Source organism: Hyperolius riggenbachi, chromosome 12 (assembly GCF_040937935.1).
Source record: "Hyperolius riggenbachi isolate aHypRig1 chromosome 12, aHypRig1.pri, whole genome shotgun sequence".
In the NCBI taxonomy this organism is placed as follows: Eukaryota; Metazoa; Chordata; class Amphibia; order Anura; family Hyperoliidae; genus Hyperolius; species Hyperolius riggenbachi.
In genome coordinates, this window is record NC_090657.1 from 209,579,582 (window position 1) to 209,604,961 (window position 25,380).

General features: G+C 45.9%; 1 protein-coding gene across 1 annotated transcript in view; it reads left to right on the forward strand.

Moving 5' to 3' along the window:
* Positions 1–25,380, forward strand: part of FAM20A (FAM20A golgi associated secretory pathway pseudokinase) — a 78,573-nt gene that overhangs the window by 14,339 nt on the left and 38,854 nt on the right. Inside the window, exon 2 of the mRNA XM_068263585.1 lies at positions 7,073–7,257. Within this exon, the coding sequence (XP_068119686.1) occupies positions 7,073–7,257 (185 nt within the window). The remainder of the gene's footprint in view (positions 1–7,072; positions 7,258–25,380) is intronic.

Consider the following 25,380-nt stretch of genomic DNA (forward strand, 5'->3'; position numbering starts at 1 on the left):
TCTTGTCCTGTATGTCGGGTGTAATTCTCAGTATCTGCTCTTATTCTGTATGTATGGAGGCTGACCAGTAGCACTTCTCTTGTCCTGTATGCCGAGTCTAACTCTCAGTATCTACTCTTATTCTGTATGTATGGAGGCTGCACAGTAGTGCTTCTCTTGTCCTGTGTGCCGGGTGTAACTCTCAGTATCTGCTCTTATTCTATATGTATGGAGGCTGCACAGTAGTGCTTCTCTTGTCCTGTATGCCGCGTGTAATTCGCAGTATCTGCTCTTATTCTGTATGTATGGAGGCTGCACAGTAGCGCTTCTCTTGTCCTGTATGCCGAGTCTAACTCTCAGTATCTGCTCTTATTCTGTATGTATGGAGGCTGCACAGTAGTGCTTCTCTTGTCCTGTATGCCGAGTCTAACTCTCAGTATCTACTCTTATTCTGTATGTATGGAGGCTGCACAGTAGCGCTTCTCTTGTCCTGTATGCCGGGTGTAATTCTCAGTATCTACTCTTATTCTGTATGTATGGAGGCTGCACAGTAGCGCTTCTCTTGTCCTGTATGCTGGGTGTAATTCTCAGTATCTGCTCTTATTCTGTACATATGGAGGCTGCACAGTAGCACTTATCTTGTCCTGTATGCCGGGTGTAATTCTCAGTATCTGCTCTTATTCTGTATGTATGGGGGCTGCACAGTAGCGCTTCCCTTGTCCTGTATGCCGGGTGTAACTCTCAGTATCTGCTCTTATTCTGTATGTATGGAGGTTGCACAGTAGCACTTATCTTGTCCTGTATGCCGGGTGTAATTCTCAGTATCTGCTCTTATTCTGTATGTATGGAGGCTGCACAGTAGCGCTTCTCTTGTCCTGTATGCTGGGTGTAACTCTCAGTATCTGCTCTTATTCTGTATGTATGGAGGCTGCACAGTAGCACTTATCTTGTCCTGTATGCCGGGTGTACTTCTCAGTATCTGCTCTTATTCTGTATGTATTGAGGCTGCACAGTAGCGCTTCTCTTGTCCTGTATGCCGGGTGTAATTCTCAGTATCTGCTCTTATTCTGTATGTATGGAGGCTGCACAGTAGCACTTCTCTTGTCCTGTATGCCGGGTGTAACTCTCAGTATCTGCTCTTATTCTGTATGTATGGAGGCTGCACAGTAGCACTTCTCTTGTCCTGTATGCTGGGTGTAATTCTCAGTATCTGCTCTTATTCTGTATGTATGGAGGCTGCACAGTAGCGCTTCTCTTGTCCTGCATGGCGGGTGTAACTCTCAGTATCTGCTCTTATTCTGTATCTATGGAGGCTGCACAGTAGCACTTCTCTTGTCCTGTATGCCGGGTATAACTCTCAGTATCTGCTCTTATTCTGTATGTATGGAGGCTGCACAGTATGGCTTCTCTTGTCCTGTATGCTGGGTGTAATTCTCAGTATCTGCTCTTATTCTATATGTATGGAGGCTGCACAGTAGTGCTTCTCTTGTCCTGTATGCCGGGTGTAACTCAGTATCTGCTCTTATTCTGTATATATGAAGGCTGCACAGTAGTGCTTCTCTTGTCCTGTATGCTGGGTGTAATTCTCAGTATCTGCTCTTATTCTATATGTATGGAGGTTGCACAGTAGCGCTTCTCTTGTCCTCTATGCTGGGTGTAACTCTCAGTATCTTCTCTTATTCTGTATATATGGAGTCTGCACAGTAGCGCCTCTCTTGTCCTGTATGCTGGGTGTAATTCTCAGTATCTGCTCTTATTCTGTATGTATGGAGGCTGCACAGTAGCGCTTCTCTTGTCCTGTATGCTGGGTGTAACTCTCAGTATCTGCTCTTATTGTGTATGTATGGAGGCTGCACAGTAGCACTTCTCTTGTCCTGTGTGCTGGGTGTAACTCTCAGTATCTGCTCTTATTCTGTATGTATGTAGGCTGCACAGTATCACTTCACTTGTCCTGTATGCCGGGTGTAACTCTCAGTATCTGCTCTTATTCTGTATGTATGGAGGCTGCACAGTAGCACTTCCCTTGTTCAGTATGCCGGGCTGCACCACACAAGCGCTGGGTGTGATCTAGGTATCTGTAGTTATTCTATGTTTGATCTATCTGCTGGGTGTGATCTCAGTATCTGGCTGCATTGAGTAAGTGTTTGCACTGTGTGCTGGGTGTGATCTTGGTATCTGGCAGAACCATGGAGATGTTTGCACAGTGTAGTCCTGGAAAGGTCGGGAGGGGTCTCGGGGACACAGCTGGGTCCTGAAGTTGATATAGGCCGATAATCTGCTCAGCCAGGTGTGACTGTTTGGTTGGGATTACCGTGTGTGTTCAGAATGACGTTTCATGCGGCAGATCCTACACAGGTTACACGCTCCCCGGCTCCCAGTCATGCCTGTCCTGAGTGCAGAATGCTCAATGATTAACATCATCCTGTCACCTCCTGCTGCTGTTTACTGCGAGACAGTATAGATTTATAGAGTGGCCCAGCAGGTTCACTAAGGTACTGTTTAACCCTTCAGCAGTCAATTTATTTAGAGGCTTGCAAGTGCTCCAGGCCAATTTATTTTAGCAAATTTTTTTGTATTTCTTATTTGTTACATTTCCCTGCTTCTAATTAGTATTGCTGTAATGTGTATTTATGACCACTTGTCACTAGGGGGCAGCGTGCGACAATATTAGAGGACTGCTTTCAGTTTCTATATTTTCTGCTAGCGGAGAGAGATCAAAGCATTTCCAGATTTTTCAGCACAAGGAGTTCTGCGGACTGAGGTCAAAAGCTATGCACTTATCTCAAACCAGATAACTCCATTTAAGTTTCTAATGGGTTTAATATCACTCCACACAGTATACAGCTTTAGGGAGTTCCATAAGGCCTCACACATTGTATGAACATTTACACAACACAGTTTTTGTATTATTGATTTATACAGCGCCGGCATCTTCCATGGCCCTGTTCAATAAAATACAAAGTATAACAATACAATAATTACCAATACAAGACAATGGGGGATTACAGCTGCTGCAATGAATAAATCAATTACAGATATTTACCTAATGTTGAATGATATACTGTATACACATAATAAACAGCATTAGCAGACAAAAGGCAAAGAGAGATCTGGCCTTTTGGCCTTACATTCTATTTTTCCATCTATCCTCTATCATTCACATTTTCGAATCGATGGTTTCTGACAGGTCCGATCTGATTTGCAATCATTTTTCTGATCGATTTTCTAATCACTTCTATATTAAATCAATAAGAAAAACGATAGTAAATCAGATCAGACCTGTCGGACATAATCAATTCGACCTGTTTATCTGATGGGAAATTGTACCCATAATGGTTTAAAGAAACCCTGTAATGAAGAAAACCTCCCCTGGGGGGTACTCACCTGAGGTGGGGAAGGCTCCGAATCCTATTGAGGCTTTCCCCGTCCTACTCGGTCCCACAGCGGCGGAGACAAAGCTCCACGAACAGCGGGGATGTAAATATTTACCTTCACGGCTCCAGCGCAGGCGCAGTATCGGCTCTCCGCCTCGGAGATAGGCGGAAATAGCCCGATCGCTGTTGGGCCGCTCTACTGCGCAGGTGCAAGTCTCCTGCGCCTGCACAGTAGAGCGGACCCGACGGATATTGGCTATTTTCACCTATCTACATGTGGAAAGCCACAACAGCGCCCCTGCTGGAGCCAGGAAAGGTAAATAAATCACAGCTTGTCAGCCTTGTCGAGGGAGGATTCCGGGACACTTCGGGGGAGCCAGCGCTGGACTGCCTGCAGCTACAGCGGAGGGGGAAGCCTCATTGGGAATCTGAGGCTTCCCCCTCCCGAGGTGGGTACCCTGCAGCGGAACTTTTTTTGTTACAGGTTCTCTTAAAGAGCTAGAACAATAGGTGAAGGGAAGCTGTGTATGAGATAGTAAAGTGGTGGTCAGTGGCCAAAGTGTCCTAAGTGAGATGGTTACCTGAAGAGGTGGGCTTATTTGTTGTGCATGCATAGGATGAGTGTGGGTGAGTGGCAGATGTGTTGAGGGAGGGAGTTATGGAGGAGGGGAGAGGATAAACATAAGTCTTGTAAGCGAAAGTGAGAAGAAGTGACCAGAGAGGAAGACAGGAGAATATTGTTAGTAGAGTGGAGATTGCGTGTAGGATGGTATCTGGAAATAAGTTTATTTAGATAATAAGCAGCTAGGTTGCTAAGCTAAGTGCTTTATAGGCATCTTTCTTTAACTGGCAGCCAGTGAAGGGACTGACAGAGGGGGATTGAGCTGAAGTAGCCGGAGGAGAGGTGGATGAGTTGTGCAGCAGAGTTCATGATAGACTGTACGTGGCTAAACGGTTGGCAGGGAGGCAGCGGAGCAGAAAGTTACAATAGTCTAATCGTGAAATAATCAGAGCATGCACCAGAAGTTTGGTAGTGTCCTGTGTGAGGAAATGGTGGATGCGGGAGATGTTTTTTAGGTGGAGATAACAAGAGGAGAATAGTTTATCAATGTGTGGTTTGAATGCGAGAGTTGAGTCCCATATTGCACCAAGGCAGCGAGCCTGGAGGGACAGGGACACAGATCATATAGGCACAATGGATAATACACTCTGCAGAAATATCAGACAATGATCAGTGACCTCTGGAACCTTCAGTTATTGTGGCCAGTTGCTGGTCAGATGAGTGGATCAGCTTTGTTGTAGCGACCTTATCACAGAGCGGCTGGGTTATCAGTGCTGGCAGAAGAGCCTTGTGCAAATGATTAATCCCTTTATGTTTACTCCACTGGACTTCTTTAGCAAGGGTAGTGCTGTCTGTATTATTTTGTACCCTGTGTTTGTTTCTTACTTTGTACAGCGCCAAGGAATATGGTGGCGCTTTTTAAAGAGAGTCTGAAGCGAAAAAAAGAGCGCCCTCTACTGTTTAAAGGGTCTCCGAGCTCTACTTAAAAAGTAAAATAGTACTCACCGGGGGCTTTCTTTAGTCCAGCGCTGGTCGGGAGGTCCCACGACGGCGTCCTGGCTTCTCTCCTAGGCCCCGCTCCGGAATGGCTGGACGGCGGCAGCCCGGGCGACACTCGGCTGAGTGTCGGGCTGCTCCTTCCGCGTATGACGCGGCTGACGTCACACGCCGGCCGCCTCGCGTCATCACGGCAGCCGGCGTGGCAGTATGGCGCATGCGCGATTAAAGCGGCAGGAAGTTCAGTGAAGCCAGCCGGACCCGGAGACCAGTGCGGAGAAGAAGACAGCGGAGACCGGGGGGGACGACGACAATTTGTGGCAGCTTCACAGATTGTGATCAGTTTAATGCTGAAATCGATTCACAATCTGTTTGCAGTAAAGGCAGCCATACGAATCCCTCTCTGATCAGATTCGATCAGAGAGGGATCTATCTGTTGATCTAATGGCAAATCGACCATTGTATGGCCACCTTAAGATTGCACATCCTGTAGATGTGACCTGCAGTTGTTGCTGGCAGCACATCACAAGGCTTCTCAGTACAACCTGATCTGGAGTCTGACCCTTGTTGGCAAACTCAGCTTAATTAAACAAAAGCACTCCTCATTATTTACTTAGACGTTGAATGCAGTTATAGATCATTCCATTGACTACAGTATAAATGTATTGTTAAAGTTATACATCATGTCAAATACATGTGATGTTTATAGGACACAGCCGAGGTCTACACTAAAACCTACCTGTAGCAACAGCTATAAAGAAAGGTTACCTCATTCATGCATCCTCATAGGGGGATAAGGAAGCATTTGTACTATAGCTGCAGTAATTACTATGTGTTTCTTTGAGAAGTCAGTGTTTAATCTAAGTGTAATCTGATATAAATAAGCCCTTTTGGAGAACAAAACCTGGTGTAAACTGAGAGTGCCATGTACAGTATCACTGCAGGCTTCCGCTTCTTCAGGCGACTCTGTTTAGGCCAGAGGGTTCCGGTCAATAGCCACCAGGACCTCCAGGCACAGGAACAACTCTCTGAATTCTCTTAACACACTCCCTACACCTGGTGATCATTCTCCCCTTATAAGCGAGTCTTGATAGAACTTGAAGTGCACCGAAGCACCTTACGCAAACCTCGGGTTAAATTTGCTTAATCGTTCATGTTGGAATTATTGCAGAATAGGGTTGTAATGCTGTATTTTGCTTTGCTTAATTGTTCAAGTTTGCATTGTATTTATATTGATGTATTGCTGTTTCTCAGACCAATTCCGGGCACGATCCAGTCGTGCTTGGCGAAATAAATGATTCTGATTCTGCAGTAGTGATGATGAGCGGGAATCCTGATCTTATGCAGTAGGTAGTTGCTGCTTGAAGGAACCTCACTTGGTGGTCAGAGGTTCTCAGATGAGGAGGTGGCGCCTGTGCTAAAGCAGCTTGGATCACAGAGCATATTTATGAATGGTGTAAGGAGGCTCTCTGAATGCTTAAGCACATAACTAACTTGAGAAGCCAGAGGGGCGCAGCCTCTACAATTGTAGGACCGTGGGAGGCCCCGACTACTTACCTTCTCGCCAATACAAGAGTCCACCCTATCCTTCAGATTGGGCATTGTTGTGGCCTCCCATGTTCTAGTTTTCGGATTGAGATGGCCACACTTCTTATACGATCTCTGGCAGGTGAGTCTGTAGCAGAGTTGTGGAGTTGTACAAAAATCATCCGACTCCGACCCCTCAGTTTATGAAACCTCCAACTCCAGGTACCTAAAATTGCTGTGACTCCCACCGCTTGACTCTGACTCCTTAGTCTAATACCTACCAGGGCTGTGGTGTTGGTGCAAAAGTAGTTATACCTGGAAGGAAGTGGACATACCTGTTGTTTGTTGTTCTGAATAAAGCTGCTTGTAGACTAACAGGCTATATTTTTTTGTTTTGGGTGGATTTCTGTCTTCTGTTACCAATCTAGTGAGTGGTGACAGTTTCTCTGGGGTCCAGAGGGGCATTTTGACCTTTTTCAAAGTGTGAAGCAGGCATTCAGTGGGCATTTTGACAGTTCTCTCCACCAAGTTGTATATTTCCACGTTAGTATAGTTAGCATGTACCATCTGGAGATTTCACTGTCCCGCCTTGTCATTTGTCAACTTCTTGAGCATCTTCTCACTCTTCTTCCAGACGGAGAAGGACGCAACATGCGCAAAATAACCAAACAACCGCTCTCATGGAAGCCAAATTTGACTACCAGACGCCATGGCTTCAGTTTCATTTGGGGATCAGTAAGCATGCACTCTACCCCCGACACAGCACAGCGGTGGACCTTCTCCTCCATGCGATGAGCAACGTGACCATCATCAGTGCCGGTAAGATGTTTTTTTAAACTTTAAAGGAATTGTAGTCAAAATAAAATAATGAATAAAAGACTGCTATACCTCATTCCATATGAAGCACCTTGTGTAGGGTTGGGGTGCTGCTGGTAAGGAAGCAAATCCAAGTAACATGTCATGGCTAATCTTTTTGGAGCTGAGAGGAGATTCTGAGTTTAGTTCCAATTTACATAAAATAAAGCACAGGTCAGAGAGATATTCTCGCTCACACTAGGGCAGTGGTCCTCAAACTAAGGCCCGTGGGCCGAATGTGGCCCCCGTTTAAATATTGTTGGTCCGCATATAGAAGTGCTGACACCACCCATCCACATCGACCCAAAATGTTTGGGGATCCTTGCACTAGGGTGTGCCTGAGGATAAAATACAACACAGCAAAGCAGTGTAGTTTAGAAATTGAGAAACCTAAACATTGTACCGATAAACTGTATCAGGAGCCCTCACACTCTTCCCTTTCATCAACTTCTCACTTTAAAAAAAAATGATACACTACAAATATTTCTAACTTTCATGTAAACAGTAATTTATTTTCAAATGAAACTATATTAAAAAACAACCCTGGGATAGACATTGAAGCCCCAAAGACAGGCTCAGTGGACTATCTGACAAGTGGACAGCCTGGAACGCTAATGCCTCTGAAGATTTTCTGCTTTCCTCTGATACTTCTCCAAGTTTTGTTTCTCCCGTTGCATTTGTGGTTTCCTTAATGGACAGACAACTGAAGAGAGAGGGTACTGGAGGCTGCCATATTTATTTCCTCTTAAAGAGACTCCGTAACAAAAATTGCATCCTGTTTTTTATCATCCTACAAGTTCCAAAAGCTATTCTAATGTGTTCTGGCTTACTGCAGCACGTTCTACTATTACCATCTCTGTAATAAATCAACTTATCTCTCTCTTGTCAGACTTGTCAGCCTGTGTCTGGAAGGCTGCCAAGTTCTTCAGTGTTGTGGTTCTGTGATGCATCTCCCCCTTCCAGGCCCCTCTCTGCACACTGCCTGTGTATTATTTAGGATTAGAGCAGCTTCTCTCTTCTCTCTTATCTTTTACAAGCTGGATAAATCCTCCTCTGAGCTGGCTGGGCTTTCACATACTGAAGAATTACATACAGGCAGAGCTGTCTGCACTCTGCAGGAAGAAACAGCCTGACACTTCAGTGGAAGATAGCTGCAGGCGGAAAGAAACACACAAATGATCTCTTGAGATTCAAAAGGAAGGCTGTATACAGCCTGCTTATGTATGGATGTATTTTCTATGTGTGGACATGCTGTACATCAACCTACTTCCTGTTTTGGTGGCCATTTTGTTTGTTTATAAACAAACTTTTTAAAACTGTTTTTAACCACTTTTAATGCGGCGAGGAGCGGCGAAATTGTGACAGAGAGTAATAGGAGATGTCCCCTAACGCACTGGTATGTTTACTTTTGTGCGATTTTAACAATACAGATTCTCTTTAAACAATACCAGTTGCCTAGCAGTTATGGATGAACATCAAATTTTTGCATTCACGAATTTAACATGAAAATTTGCGTTCATGGCGAGCTCCATAGACATACATAACACATATTTTTGCACAAACATTTTTTTTATTTTTGGGAAGGCCTGGAGGGAAATTCAAAGATGCTTTTTCTCTCAGCTATATCACTATAGCTGAGAGCTCCGTCTTGTGCAGACGCTTCTGTGGGCTCCCGCTGTCCTCCCCACCTGCCCACACCTATCGCACCCACCCATGCACCTAGTGCACACATAGGTGCCAGCATGGGTGGGGGTGATAGGTGTGGGGGGCAGGGAGGACAGTGGGAACCAACAGTGCAGCTTTAGGAGGGATGGGGCTCTCAGCTATACATAGTATAGCTGAGAGCTGCTGTGTGGTGGGGAGTGGTCGTGTGGGGTGGCGGCCGGTGGAGATCTTTTATCAAACTTGCAACATTAGAGGATATTGGCGTGGGACCATTTCCGAGGGTATTGGTGTGGGAACTTTTTTTTAATGGTAAGTATTTATTGTTAATTAAGAACATTAAAGGACTTTTCTTGTTGTTGTTTTTTTTCCTTTTAACTCTTTGTGGAATGGGTAAGGGGTACTTTACCACAATACTCATTTCTTCTAGGGAGGGGGCTGGCAGATGGGGATCCCCTCCTTAAAAGGGAACTCCCAGATGCCACCATGAACCCCCTCCTCCCGGGCGTCATCAGCCCCACCTCCTCCTTGGGCACCAGAAGTGGGGAAGAGCTCCTTGTCCATGGATTGGACAAAGGCTTTGGGGAAGAGGGGGAGGGATGGCCGACCCTGTCCCCCATACCATGCACCATGCGGACTGGTATAGCTCAGGGTGACAAGTCCCATGTGGCCGGGGCTCTGCATTCTGGCTAACCCAGCCTGCTGCATGGGGGACAAGGGGTTAAAGAGGCTCACATCATCTTTTTTTATTTCCCACTCTCTGAACATGAAAAATAAATAAATACATTTATATACATCTTAATACATTATCTTTCATTTTACCTCATTTAAATATAGACTTTTTTCCTCTAACTTTAACATAGATTTTCTCTAAAACTACAGGGAGTTAAGAATTATTAGGCAAGTGGTATTTTTGAGGAATAATTTTATTATTGAACAACAACCATGTTCTCAATGAACCCAAAAAAACTCATTCATATCAAAGCTGAATATTTTTGAAAGTAGTTTTTAGTTTGTTTTTAGTTTTAGCTATTTTAGGGGGATATCTGTGTGTGCAGGTGACTATTACTGTGCATAATTATTAGGCAACTTAACAAAAACAAATATATACCCATTTCAATTATTTATTTTTACCAATGAAACCAATATAACATCTCAACATTCACAAATATACATTTCTGACATTCAAAAACAAAACAAAAACAAATCAGTGACCAATATAGCCACCTTTCTTTGCAAGGACACTCAAAAGCCTGCCATCCATGGATTCTGTCAGTGTTTTGATCTGTTCACCATCAACATTGCGTGCAGCAGCAACCACAGCCACCCAGACACTGTTCAGAGAGGTGTACTCTTTTCCCTCCTTGTAAATCTCACATTTTATGATGGACCACTGGTTCTCAATGGGGTTCAGATCAGGTAAACAAGGAGGCCATGTCATTAGTTTTTCCTTCTTTTATACCCTTTCTTGCCAGCCACGCTGTGGAGTACTTGGACGCGTGTGATGGAGCATTGTCCTGCATGAAAATCATGTTTTTCTTGAAGGATGCAGACTCCTTCCTGTACCACTGCTTGAAGACGGTGTCTTCCAGAAACTGGCAGTAGGACTGGGAGTTGAGCTTGACTCCATCCTCAACCCGAAAAGGCCCCACAAACTCATCTTTGATGATACCAGCCGAAACCAGTACTTCACTTCCACCTTGCTGGTGTCTGAGTCGGACTGGAGCTCTCTGCCCTTTACCAATCCAGCCATGGGCCCATCCATCTGGCCCATCAAGACTCACTCTCATTTCATCAGTCCATAAAACCTTAGAAAAATCAGTCTTGGGATATTTCTTGGCCCAGTCTTGACATTTCAGTTTGTGTGTCTTGTTCAGTGGTGGTCGTCTTTCAGCCTTTCTTACCTTGGCCATGTCTCTGAGTATTGCACACCTTGTGCTTTTGGACACTCCAGTGATGTTGCAGCTCTGAAATATGGCCAAACTGGTGGCAAGTGGCATCTTGGCAGCTGCACGCTTGACTTTTCTCAGTTCATGGGCAGTTATTTTGCTCCTTGGTTTTTCCACATTCTTCTTGTGACCCTGTTGACTATTTTATTTATTTATTTATTTATTGTATTTATAAAGCGCCAACATATTTTTGCAGCGCTGGACAATAAATAGGGATACATACAATATTTAGGGGTGACATACAGCAAATTGACAATACCTGAATACAAGAAAGATCAGATCATGCAGCACAGTATGAGCACAAGGTAATGCTTAGTCAGTCACTGGATGGAGCATGGAGATTAGGCAAGTTAGGTTCACTCAGATGCATAGCATGGGTTCACAGTAATGGGTGCATGATCAGGTTGGACACAAAAGGAGGAGGACCCTGCCCAAAGGCTTACAATCTAAAGGGAGAGGTAGGGACATGAGAGGTAGGAGACCAGAGTTCAGCTGCGGGTTTAGAGCACTTGTGAGGGGTAGTAGGCCAGAGTGAAAAGGTGAGTTTTGAGGGCTTTCTTGAAGATGTTGAAGGAGGGGGCTGTCCTAATGGGTGGAGGTAGGGCGTTCCATAGTGTTGGAGCAGCTCTTGAGAAGTCCTGGAGGCGTGCATGGGACTGGGTGATGCGGGGGGCGGTTAGGCGAAGTTCATTGGAAGAGCGGAGTGAGCGGCTAGGTGTGTACCTCTGAGTAAGATCGGAAATGTAGGTTGGACAGGTTTTGTGGACAGATTTGTAGGTCAAACACAGTATCTTGAATCTGATTCTGGACTGGATAGGAAGCCATTGGAGGGATTCAAGGAGGGGATCCGCCATGGTGGAGCGATGGGAGCAGTGGATAATTCTGGCGGCTGCATTCATGATGGACTGCAGTGGGGCTGTTCGGGTCATAGGGAGACCAGACAGCAGGGCATTGCAGTAGTCAAGGCGGGAAATTATGAGGGCATGGATGAGGAGTTTGGTGGTGGCAGAGGTCAGGAAAGGGCGAATCTTACAGATGTTACGAAGGTGGAAGTTGCAGGACTTTGTGAGGTTTTGGATGTGGGGAGTGAAGGAGAGTGCGGAGTCCAGGGTGACACCCAGACAGCGGGCTTGAGAGGTAGGGTGAATGGTAGTGTGGTTAACAGTGACATGCACGTCTGGGAGGTTTATGGATGTCCGGGGTGGGAAGATCATAAATTCCGTTTTGTCTAGGTTTAGTTTTAGGAACCTAGCGGACATCCAGGAGGAGATGGCTGATAGACAGGAGGAGACCTTGTCCATGGCAGTGGTGGATATGTCAGGGGTGTGGAGGTAGATCTGGGTGTCATCTGCATACAGATGATAGTTAAAACCCATGGAGGAGATAACCTTGCCAATGGAGGATGTGTATAGGGTGAACAGTAGGGGGCCAAGGACCGAACCTTGGGGGACTCCCACCGAGAGGTGGTTGGGGGTGGATGAGGACTCATTGAAGGCGGTCGTGAAGGAATGAAACGCTTGATTGTTCGATGATCACGCTTCAGAAGCTTTGCAATTTTAAGAGTGCTGCATCCCTTTGCAAGATATCTCACTATTTTTGACTTTTCTGAGCCTGTCAAGTCCTTCTTTTGACCCATTTTGCCAAAGGAAAGGAAGTTGCCTAATAATTATGCACACCTGATATAGGGTGTTGATGTCATTAGACCACACCCCTTCTCATTACAGAGATGCACATCACCTAATATGCTTAATTGGTAGTAGGCTTTCGAGCCTATACAGCTTGGAGTAAGACAACATGCATAAAGAGGATGATGTGGTCAAAATACTCATTTGCCTAATTATTCTGCACTCCCTGTACAAGGTCCTTTTGATTTTTCCCCCCTCTTGTTCCCACAAATTTGGCGTTTCTAGCACATACGGGGGCTTTGCTATTAACCGGTAGTCAGCGGCCATTGACTCTAATGTTAAATGTGAACCCAAATTTTTGACAAAAAGTTTGAATAAAAGCGAAAGGCCGACGTTCGCTGGGAATTGGCTGCAGTAGTATCTGAATAACAGTACACAAAAGATGCTGGTTTGCCCGGCACTCAGTATAAGGAGGGTAGTGAGGTCTGCTGCACCCTATGAAGATTAATACACAATCCCGTCCTGTTCCTTGCTGTACCTGGGGTCCTACGTGTGGAGGCGTGCAGACAGATATTGTTGAAACAGGAATTCGTATATAGCACACACCAGGCAATCTGTGCACCGCTTCCTTTAAACACTTGATTTATTCTCCCATACAGTACATCAGCAGGTATATAGGCAAAAGTCCAGTGACAGCATTTTCATGCACATTGACATTAAATTGATCTGACCTGTGCCATGGATGGGTGCGGGAGGGTGACCAGGGGAGGGGAGGACTGCGCAGTCCTCCCCTCCCCTGGTCACCCTCCCGCACCCATCCATGGCACAGGTCAGATCAATTTAATGTCAATGTGCATGAAAATGCTGTCACTGGACTTTTGCCTATATACCTGCTGATGTACTGTATGGGAGAATAAATCAAGTGTTTAAAGGAAGCGGTGCACAGATTGCCTGGTGTGTGCTATATACGAGTATCTGAATAACACCATGGCAGCCTCCATATCCCTTTCGCTTCAATGTAATATTTTCTTCCTTTGGTCTCTTCCTTTTGACTCATCTCATTCTCCTTTGCTTGATCATGAATCATCCCCGATGGTGAAGTAATATCCTTACTTGTATTCCCACTCTCATGCTTAGATGAAGGAGGATCACACATTCTTGCTAGTTGCCATATAATGATCCTTTTTTTCAATTCCAGCCTTTCTTTCTCCAGCTCCTGAAGGATCTCTCGTTCTACTTTTTTCTTCATGTTTTGTAAACCTCAAATTCTTCTCATTTGTCTCTTTCTTAAAGGGAACCAGAGACGAAGCACCCTTGTGTATTTTACCATATATATCAGTAAGAACATCAGAGAAAACACTTACCATGCTCTCTGTTTCATCCTCACTGCTAAAAGTGTCTGTTATCAGCTGTGATAAGAATCCCGGACTGAGCATTCAGTCTGGCTTTGCAGGAAATAATTATAGCTGAGTCATTATAGCAGAGCCACAAGGGGGCAGGCTTGGGCTTGAAAAGACACCAGAGAAGACAGACTCAGCTATAATCTTTCCATAGCAAAGCTAGACTGAATGCTCAGTCTGGGATTCTTATCAGAGGTGATAACAGTCAGATTAAACAGAGAACAATAAAACAAAGAGCAGATTAGGTGTTTACTGTCATGTTCCCACTGATTTATAAGGTAAAATACAAGAGGGTGCTTCATCTCTGGTTCTCTTTTATGCTGGATACATACGTTGCGTTTCCGCGTCGATGCGGCGTTCGATTTGTGTCGATTTGATTATTTCCAACATGTCCGATTCGCGTTTCGATGGATCGTTAGGTCGATTTGTTATACTTTACATGGCATTCGACCTAAAAATAATCGAAATGCGCTCGAAAAATGCTCGGAAATAATCGAATCGACGCGAATTAAATGCGGAAACGCAACGTGTATATCCAGCATAAACTATCCTTGCAGAGGGACACGTCGTTTTTCAAGTTTCTTTTCTAGCTTATCCACATACGCTTCATTTTTCAGTAACTTGAATGACTTCTTCAGTTTACTGATCTGTATTTCTATTTCTTTGTAGTCGGTTTTGTTTCATGTAATGACGTGTGATGGGAACTTTGTTGTAAAGTCTTGCATCGTCTCATCACAACTTTTTTTTTCTTTGAGCAAGGATGTTTGCTTGGGCAAATTTATAGTGAATCTTAAAGAGAACCTGGACTGAAAATTAAAAGTCAACATAAACATAAACATGTCATACTTACCTCCTGTGTAGTCTATCTATTTCTCCTCTCCTGTGTCCTGTTTGTCCACTGTGATCACTGGAATTCTCCGTCCTCCATTTTGAAAAAGGCCATTATCCCATAACAGCTTTCTGAACAGCACACTGTTAAACTGTAATATTGCCCACTAGAGCCTTAGGGAAACATGGACATTACCTTGCACATTCAGTTGTAACTGACAGCAACTGGTATATTTCAGTTCTGACAAAATATTGTCAGAACTGGAAGGGATCACTGTAAGAAGCAAATGATGAGCTTCTGAGAGGAACTGGCGGTGAGGTAAGTATGTAATATTTATTTGCAGCTACATCATGTGTTTATTTTAAATAATTGTGCCCAGTTCAGGTTCCCTTTAAGGAGGCCACAAATGATACAGTTTGCTGAACGATCGTTTATGAATGATTATTCATACGAACGATCGGAAATGATCGTTTGAGAACACTAATTGGACAAAAACCTCCTAACCAATCTGATCAGATTTATGGGATCGAGTCCATTAGTGATCCCAAACGATAATTTCTGATCATTCGTAGGAATACCGTATTTTGCGCCGTATAATACGCACTTTTTCTCCCCAAAAAGTGGGGAGAAAAAGTCCCTGCATCTTATACGGCAAAGGCAGGGAATGTGTAGTTAAAATTACGATCGCCCGCCGTTACAAACCGCCGACCTGCCGCATCATCGGGGATTCGCTGCATAGTCCCAGCCGCATGTCTGTTACTCTGGTGTGCCGCTCCCAGAGTATTACGTGTCTCCTTTTCTGTCACCCGTGTGGCCCCTCTGTTCAGCCCCGTATTCTGTGTCTCCGCTTATGTGTACTAAAGTCCCCCGTTCCGTCCTGTGTGGCCGCTTTGTCCCGCCCCCCTAGTCGGTGTCTCCCTGTGCGTGGTAAATGAATTGCCAGCCAGCATGTTTTACTGCATCCATGCTGCCCGGGGATCGCTGATGTCCTCTCTTCTCACGCTAGAGACCGGCACTTGTGTAGATGATGTCATCTCCACAAGCGCTGGTCACTAGAGTGAGGAGCGAGGACATCGGCGATCCCCGGGCAGCGTGGATGCAGTAAAACATGCTGGCTGGCAATTCATTTACCACGCACAGGGAGACACCAACTAGGGGGCGGGACAAAGCGGCCACACAGGACGGAACGGGGGACTTTAGTACACATTAGCGGAGACACAGAATACGGGGCTGAACAGAGGGGCCACACGGGTGACAGAAGGGGGGACATAAAATGAGCAGAGACAGACTAACCACATAGGGAACAGAAGGGGCGGACATATAGCACACAGAGATACACAGACAAGGGGGCTGGACAGAGGCTACACAGGGGTCAGGAGGGGGGCAGCCACAGAAGACACCACAGGGGACACCTGGGGACACAGACTAGACAGAGCAGCCACACAGAGGGCAGAAGGGGGGCACACCCAGTGACAGAAGAAGACACCTGGGGATACACAGGGGACACCTGGGGGCAGTAGGGGACACACAGGGGATCAAAGAGGACACAAGAGGACTCCAGGGAACAGAAGGGGACACCATTATAAGACACTCCTGGAATATGGACACACCAGGTTTAGTATATATTTTTTTCCCTGTTTTTTGTCCTCTAAACCTAGGTGCGTCTTATATTCCAGAGCGTCTTATACGGCGGCAAATACGGTAATCATTCACAAACGATCATGTGACAAGTTGTTATCTGGGGTGGACAGTACTATTTTCAATAGGTGCTAGTGAACCTTTAGTAAAATAAAAAGAAGTGCCCCTAGGGCAAGCATGTCAAACTCCGGCCTGCGGGCCACAAGGGACTGTATAGGGGAGGGGGGCCACTAGATACCAGAGAACATTATAAGGGAGGGAGGTGGTCAAGAAACTAGGCCCCAATTTTTCAGGACCACTTTGTATTTTGAGTTTGACACTCCTGTCCTAAGAGGTACTTATTTTGGGTGCGGGAAGATTCTGGATCCTAAAGAGGAATCCCTCGTCCTCCACAGTAGAGGTGATCTGAGCGCTAGGACTCCCGGAGATCTTCTTGTGCACTAGTGGCTTCCCGCTCCAGTGGAAATAGCCGAGCACGAGTGCACATGTACTACTGAGTAACTGACTTGAAACACGTGTGTAACTTAGTTCGTAGTCACCAAACCCAATTTTAACAACACATTAAATGAATTGATTGCATGAGCAAAGGGAGTGCATACGTTTGCATACAAAATTTGCATAAACCTGCATCAACGCAGAATTATTTGCATCTCATTGACCATCCCTACTGGTGACACAACTACACATCAGGCTTTATTCTTACATCAGAGATGTTATTTATTACCCTATATAATAATTTGCAAGTGTCCCTGCCTCCTGTCCGTGTGTCAGTGCTTTTGTGCTACTGCGCATGTCAAGCACTGACAGCCGTTGGGGCAGGATGCAAGACGGGGCTAGGTGGCGGGCCGGCCGGGCAGGCGTGTGTGTGCGGGCGCGGCGCACGAGCGTGCATATGTGCGCTGTGATGCTGCGGCGATTGACCTAGAGCCCGTTTTTAAACTGGCTTAGGTCGCCTAGTACTGTATATATAAGAGATTCCTGTGTACACATCAGATATACAGTCACATTCAGATATGTATATCTGACTTTAAAAATACAGTGACTGCTTTATTTCAATAAGTGACAGTACGGTGGTGTAGTGATTAGCACTCTCGCCTTGCAGCGCTGGGTGCCCAGTTTGTATGCCAGCCAGGGCAACATCTGCACGGAGTTTGTATGTTCTCCCCGTGTCTGCGTGGGTTTCCTCCGGGTACTCTGGTTTCCTCCGGCATCTTAAAAACATACAGATAAGTAAATTGGCTTCCCCCTAAATTTAGCCCTAGATTATGATACATGCACTACATGATACATACATAGACAGATGACTATGGTAGGGACTAGATTGTGAGCCCCTCTGAGGGACAGTTAAGTGGCGAGACAATATACTCTGTACAGCGCTGCGGAAAATGTCAGCACTATATAAATAATATGCACAAATAACTTGTTATTTTATTTGATTTGTTTATTTCATTTTTGTGAAATAAGCACTGCAATTACTGTATATGTGTTATTTATGATGACTGTTATCTGGGAAATAAAAAATAGGGGCACTATGGCAAAAAATTGTAAAATGTAAAATATGTGCAAACATTGACAAATAAGAAGAGTTGGAATCGGGAAAAAATGCAACTACTCCAACTCCTGATAAATTCAAACTGTAATTAAAGGGGCACTATGGTGAAACATTGTAAAATGTAAAATATGTGCAAACATACAAATAAGAAGTACATTTTTTCCAGAGTAAAATGAGCCATAAATTACTTTTCTCCTATGTTGCTGTCACTTACAGTAGGTAGTAGAAATGTGACAGAAGCGACAGGTTTTGGACTAGCCCATCTCTTCATAGGGGATTCCCAGCAAAGCTTTTATTCTTTGTAAAGATATTCCCTAAAAAGGATTTAAACAATGATGCTGGCCATCTTCCCTGCTCCCTACACATTTTTTTAGCAGTTGGACAGAGCAACTGCCATTCACTAAGTGCTTTTGAAAATAAATAAATCTCTGAGAATCCCCCATGAAGAGAAGGACTAGTCCAAAACCTTTCGCTTCTGTCAGATTTCTACTACCAACTGTAAGTGACAGCAACATAGGAGAAAAGTAATTTATGGCTCATTTTACTCTGGAAAAAATGTACGTCTTATTTGTATGTGTTTGCACATATTTTAAATTTTAAAATGTTTCGCCATAGTGCCCCTTTAATTACAGTTTGAATTTATCAGGAGTTGGAGTAGTTGCATTTTTTCCCGATTCCAACTCCAGGTACCCAAAACTTGGTCCGACGCCGACACAGCCCTGCATCTATCTGCACCCCAGTACCGCATCATACATTAGTCCAGGGGTAGGAACCTATGGCTCGGGAGCCACATGTGGCTCTTTTGATGGCTACATCTGGCTCACAGACAAATCAGTAGGGGTTGATTCACTGAGCTACACTGCTCAAGCAGTGTAAGGCCCGGTTCACATTAGCGGTGGCCGTCCGGAATCGCCGTGCCGGAGCCGGACCGCTTGCAGAACGGACGGAACGGACGCACGGCAATAGCAATGAAAGCCTATGCGTCCGTTCACATGCGTCCGTTCTGCCGGACCGGAGCCGGACCGGATCCGGACCGGATCCGGACTCCGGCGTCCGTTCCAACATGCGCTATTTTTTGGTCCGGCTCCTCCGGCAGCCGTATCCGGAGCGGAGCCGGACTGCACCATCCGGCCAATACAAAGCAATGAGAGCCGGAGAGCGCACAACACACTGGCTACAAAAACCGGACGTTCTACCCCACTTCCTATGCATTTTGGATGGGGACCACATGGGCCCAGCGTTCAAAGAGTGGGGCAGCAGCGATTTCATGCTGGAGCTCGTTTTGGCAGCAACATGTCTGATGTCTGATAACGAGGAGGCGAACAACAGGAAGGAGAGAATTCCCAGGTTTACGAGTAAAAAATGCCTGGATCCATGGTCCCAACTGCAGTCTCTGTATCCACGGATGGTCTCCACACGTCCACCTGTCTCCAACAATGACCCCAGACCCTTCTGCTGACCTCCCAGACCCCAGGTATTTACAGGATGGTATCTCCTTAAGAAACCGGATCCGGACCGCAACCGTGTTCACACCGCACGGAAACCGGATGCAAACGAACCGGATCCGGACCGGATCCGGATAGGAACCGTACGGATCAGGTCCGGTCCGGCTCCGGTGCGGTCCGGACATCCGGTGCGGTTTTGACAAAACCGCAAGTGTGAACGGGGCCAGTGCAAGTAAAATTTTCAAAGTAGTGCACGCAAAGTAGCATGCACTACTAACGTACTCGCACTACCCCAAAATGAACGGCTGCTCCAATTGTCCCTCTCTGGACCCTGTCAGGTCCAGTGACTTTGTAGAACAAGATCCCGGCACTTTGATTGGCCCAAAAGGCTGCCTGTCACTTGACAGACAGCCTATTGGGCCAAAGTGTGGTGATCTCATCCTACAAAGTGAATCAACTCCCAAGTCAGCTAGCTAATTGTACAAGCTGTTAGTCGGTATATATCCCGTCTGGCTCTCGGAGAAATTGCTGATGATGCTGAAACACAAGAGAAGCTGAAGACGTATCTGACACTTTCGCTGCCCGGCTGATCAACTGTATACACATCACCATGGCAACAGGGACGTGAGCCCTACTGTCCCAGTTTAAAACATATTGTATGGCTCTCACGGAATTACGTTTTAAAATATGTGGCGTTTATGGCTCTCTCAAGACAAAAAGGTTCCTGACCTCTGCATTAGTCTATATACACTGGTACACAATACTACTACATACAGTTCTTTTTCTTCATCTATATATGTCCTGATACTCCCACATTCATGACAAGTGATATATGATTACATAGCGAGATCCTGATTTCACCTGTCTGACACGGTGACCACACACGGGAAATTACAGCATCATAGATAATCATACTCATCCCTCTCTGTTCAATGCCTTCTTTAGGCTCCCAGCGTATAATAATGGGATTTCACTAAATGACAAGTATGTATCAGGCATAAACATCAACTTCATAGACTAGACGCTGATATTACAGCTTTCAGGGGCTGTGAATCCATTCCAAATCTCTTATAATTACCTGTCTGCTGTTTACCTAGCAGTCCTCACCCAAACTACCTACCCACTAACTACCTCACCCAAACAGCTTACTCTGCACACAATGTACAGTGCGTCCGGGAAGTATTAACAGTACATCACTTTTTACACATTTTGTTATGTTACAGCCTTATTCCAAAATTGATTTGATTTATTTTTCTCCTCAGAATTCTACACACAACTCCTTGTGATGTCAGTTTACTGCCAGAGCACCCTGGGATGTCAGTTTATTGTCAGACCACCCGGAGATGTCAGTTTATTGTCAGAGCACCCTGGGATGTCAGTTTATTGTCAGACCACCCTGGGATGTCAGTTTATTGTCAGAGCACCCTGGGATGTCAGTTTATTGTCAGAGCACCCTGGGATGTCAGTTTATTGTCAGAGTACCCAGAGATGTCAGTTTATTGACAGAGTACCCAGAGATGTCAGTTTATTGTCAGAGCACCCAGGGATGTCAGTTTACGGTCAGAGCACCCCTCCTGGGATGTCAGTTTATTGTCAGAACACTTTGGGATGTCAGTTTACTGCCAGAGCACCCTGGGGTGTCAGTTTACTGCCAGAGCGAACAAGAGATGTCAGTTTATTGTCAGAGCACCTTGGAATGTCAGTTTATTGTCACAGTACCCTGGGATGTCAGTTTACTGCCAGAGCGAACAAGAGATGTCAGTTTATTGTCAGAGCACCCTGGGATGTCAGTTTATTGGCAGAGCACCCTGGGATGTCAATTTATTGTCAGAGCACCTTAGGATGTCAGTTTGCTGTCAGAGAACTCTGGGATGCCAGTTTATTGTCAGAGCACCCTGGGGTGCCAGTTTACTCTCAGAGCACCATGGGTGTCAGTTTATTGTCAGAGCACCTTGGGATGTCAGTTTATTGTCAGAGCACCCTGGGATGTCAGTTTATTGTTGGAGCACCCTGGGATGTCAGTTTATTGTCAGAGAACCCTGGGATGTCAGTTTATTGTCAGAGCACCCTGGGATGTCAGTTTACTGTCAGACCACCTTGGGATGTCAGTTTACTGCCAGAGCACCCTGGGATGTCAGTTTATTGTCAGAGCACCCTGGGATGTCAGTTTATTGTCAGAGCACCCTGTGATGCCAGTTTATTGTCAGAGCACCCTGGGATGTCAGTTTATTGTTGGAGCACCCTGGGATGTCAGTTTATTGTCAGAGAACCCTGGGATGTCAGTTTATTGTCAGAGCACCTTGGGATGTCAGTTTACTGTCAAACCACCTTGGGGTGTCAGTTTACTGCCAGAGCACCCTGGGATGTCAGTTTATTGTCAGAGCACCCTGGGATGTCAGTTTATTGTCAGAGCACCCTGGGATGCCAGTTTATTGTCAGAGCACCCTGGGTGTCAGTTTATTGTCAACGCACCTTGGGATGTCAGTTTATTGTCAGAGCACCCTGGGATGTCAGTTTATTGTTGGAGCACCCTGGTGTCAGTTTACTACCAGAGCACCCTGGGATGCCAGTTTATTGTCGGAGCACCCTGGGATGCCAGTTTACTGTCAGACCACCTTGGGTGTCAGTTTATTGTCAGAGCACCCTGGGATGTCAGTTTATTGTCAGAGCACCTTAGGATGTCAGTTTACTGTCAGAGCACTCTGGGATGCCAGTTTATTGTCAGAGCACCCTGGGGTGCCAGTTTACTCTCAGAGCACCATGGGTGTCAGTTTATTGTCAGAGCACCTTGGGATGTCAGTTTATTGTCAGAGCACCCTGGGATGTCAGTTTATTGTTGGAGCACCCTGGGATGTCAGTTTATTGTCAGAGAACCCTGGGATGTCAGTTTATTGTCAGAGCACCCTGGGATGTCAGTTTACTGTCAGACCACCTTGGGATGTCAGTTTACTGCCAGAGCACCCTGGGATGTCAGTTTATTGTCAGAGCACCCTGGGATGTCAGTTTATTGTCAGAGCACCCTGTGATGCCAGTTTATTGTCAGAGCACCCTGGGATGTCAGTTTATTGTTGGAGCACCCTGGGATGTCAGTTTATTGTCAGAGAACCCTGGGATGTCAGTTTATTGTCAGAGCACCTTGGGATGTCAGTTTACTGTCAAACCACCTTGGGGTGTCAGTTTACTGCCAGAGCACCCTGGGATGTCAGTTTATTGTCAGAGCACCCTGGGATGTCAGTTTATTGTCAGAGCACCCTGGGATGCCAGTTTATTGTCAGAGCACCCTGGGTGTCAGTTTATTGTCAACGCACCTTGGGATGTCAGTTTATTGTCAGAGCACCCTGGGATGTCAGTTTATTGTTGGAGCACCCTGGTGTCAGTTTACTACCAGAGCACCCTGGGATGCCAGTTTATTGTCGGAGCACCCTGGGATGCCAGTTTACTGTCAGACCACCTTGGGTGTCAGTTTATTGTCAGAGCACCCTGGGATGTCAGTTTATTGTCAGAGCACCTTAGGATGTCAGTTTACTGTCAGAGCACTCTGGGATGCCAGTTTATTGTCAGAGCACCCTGGGGTGCCAGTTTACTCTCAGAGCACCCTGGGTGTCAGTTTATTGTCAGAGCACCCTGGGATGTCAGTTTATTGTTGGAGCACCCTGGGATGTCAGTTTAGTGTCAAGAGCATCCTGGGATGTCAGTTTATTGTCAGAGCACCTTGGGGTGTCATTGTACTGTCAGACCACCTTGGGATGTCAGTTTACTGCCAGAGCACCCTGGGATGTCAGTTTATTGTCAGAGCACCCTGGTGTCAGTTTACTGCCAGAGTACCCTGGGATGTCAGTTTATTGTCAGACCACCCGGAGATGTCAGTTTATTGTCAGAGCACCCTGGGATGTCAGTTTATTGTCAGACCACCCTGGGATGTCAGTTTATTGTCAGAGCACCCTGGGATGTCAGTTTATTGTCAGAGCACCCTGGGATGTCAGTTTATTGTCAGAGTACCCAGAGATGTCAGTTTATTGTCAGAGTACCCAGAGATGTCAGTTTATTGTCAGAGCACCCAGGGATGTCAGTTTACGGTCAGAGCACCCCCCCTGGGATGTCAGTTTATTGTCAGAACACTCTGGGATGTCAGTTTACTGCCAGAGCACCCTGGGATGTCAGTTTATTGTCAGAGCACCCTGGGGTGTCAGTTTACTGCCAGAGCGAACAAGAGATGTCAGTTTATTGTCAGAGCACCTTGGAATGTCAGTTTATTGTCACAGCACCCTGGGATGTCAGTTTATTGTCAGAGCACCCTGGGATGTCAGTTTATTGGCAGAGCACCCTGGGATGTCAATTTATTGTCAGAGCACCTTAGGATGTCAGTTTGCTGTCAGAGCACTCTGGGATGCCAGTTTATTGTCAGAGCACCCTGGGATGTCAGTTTACTCTCAGAGCACCATGGGTGTCAGTTTATTGTCAGAGCACCTTGGGATGTCAGTTTATTGTCAGAGCACCCTGGGATGTCAGTTTATTGTTGGAGCACCCTGGGATGTCAGTTTATTGTCAGAGAACCCTGGGATGTCAGTTTATTGTCAGAGAACCTTGGGATGTCAGTTTACTGTCAGACCACCTTGGGATGTCAGTTTACTGCCAGAGCACCCTGGGATGTCAGTTTATTGTCAGAGCACCCTGGGATGTCAGTTTATTGTCAGAGCACCCTGTGATGCCAGTTTATTGTCAGAGCACCCTGGGATGTCAGTTTATTGTTGGAGCACCCTGGGATGTCAGTTTATTGTCAGAGAACCCTGGGATGTCAGTTTATTGTCAGAGCACCTTGGGATGTCAGTTTACTGTCAGACCACCTTGGGGTGTCAGTTTACTGCCAGAGCACCCTGGGATGTCAGTTTATTGTCAGAGCACCCTGGGATGTCAGTTTATTGTCAGAGCACCCTGGGATGCCAGTTTATTGTCAGAGCACCCTGGGTGTCAGTTTATTGTCAACGCACCTTGGGATGTCAGTTTATTGTCAGAGCACCCTGGGATGTCAGTTTATTGTCAGAGCACCCTGGGATGCCAGTTTATTGTCAGAGCACCCTGGGTGTCAGTTTATTGTCAACGCACCTTGGGATGTCAGTTTATTGTCAGAGCACCCTGGGATGTCAGTTTATTGTTGGAGCACCCTGGTGTCAGTTTACTACCAGAGCACCCTGGGATGCCAGTTTATTGTCGGAGCACCCTGGGATGCCAGTTTACTGTCAGACCACCTTGGGTGTCAGTTTATTGTCAGAGCACCCTGGGATGTCAGTTTATTGTCAGAGCACCTTGGGATGTCAGTTTATTGTCAGAGCACCCTGGGATGTCAGTTTATTGTCGGAGCACCCTGGGATGCCAGTTTACTGTCAGACCACCTTGGGTGTCAGTTTATTGTCAGAGCACCATGGGTGTCAGTTTATTGTCAGAGCACCTTGGGATGTCAGTTTATTGTCAGAGCACCCTGGGATGTCAGTTTATTGTTGGAGCACCCTGGGATGTCAGTTTATTGTCAGAGAACCCTGGGATGTCAGTTTATTGTCAGAGAACCTTGGGATGTCAGTTTACTGTCAGACCACCTTGGGATGTCAGTTTACTGCCAGAGCACCCTGGGATGTCAGTTTATTGTCAGACCACCCTGGGATGTCAGTTTATTGTCAGAGCACCCTGGGATGTCAGTTTATTGTCAGAGCACCCTGGGATGTCAGTTTATTGGCAGAGCACCCTGGGATGTCAATTTATTGTCAGAGCACCTTAGGATGTCAGTTTGCTGTCAGAGCACTCTGGGATGCCAGTTTATTGTCAAAGCACCCTGGGATGTCAGTTTACTCTCAGAGCACCATGGGTGTCAGTTTATTGTCAGAGCACCTTGGGATGTCAGTTTATTGTCAGAGCACCCTGGGATGTCAGTTTATTGTTGGAGCACCCTGGGATGTCAGTTTATTGTCAGAGAACCCTGGGATGTCAGTTTATTG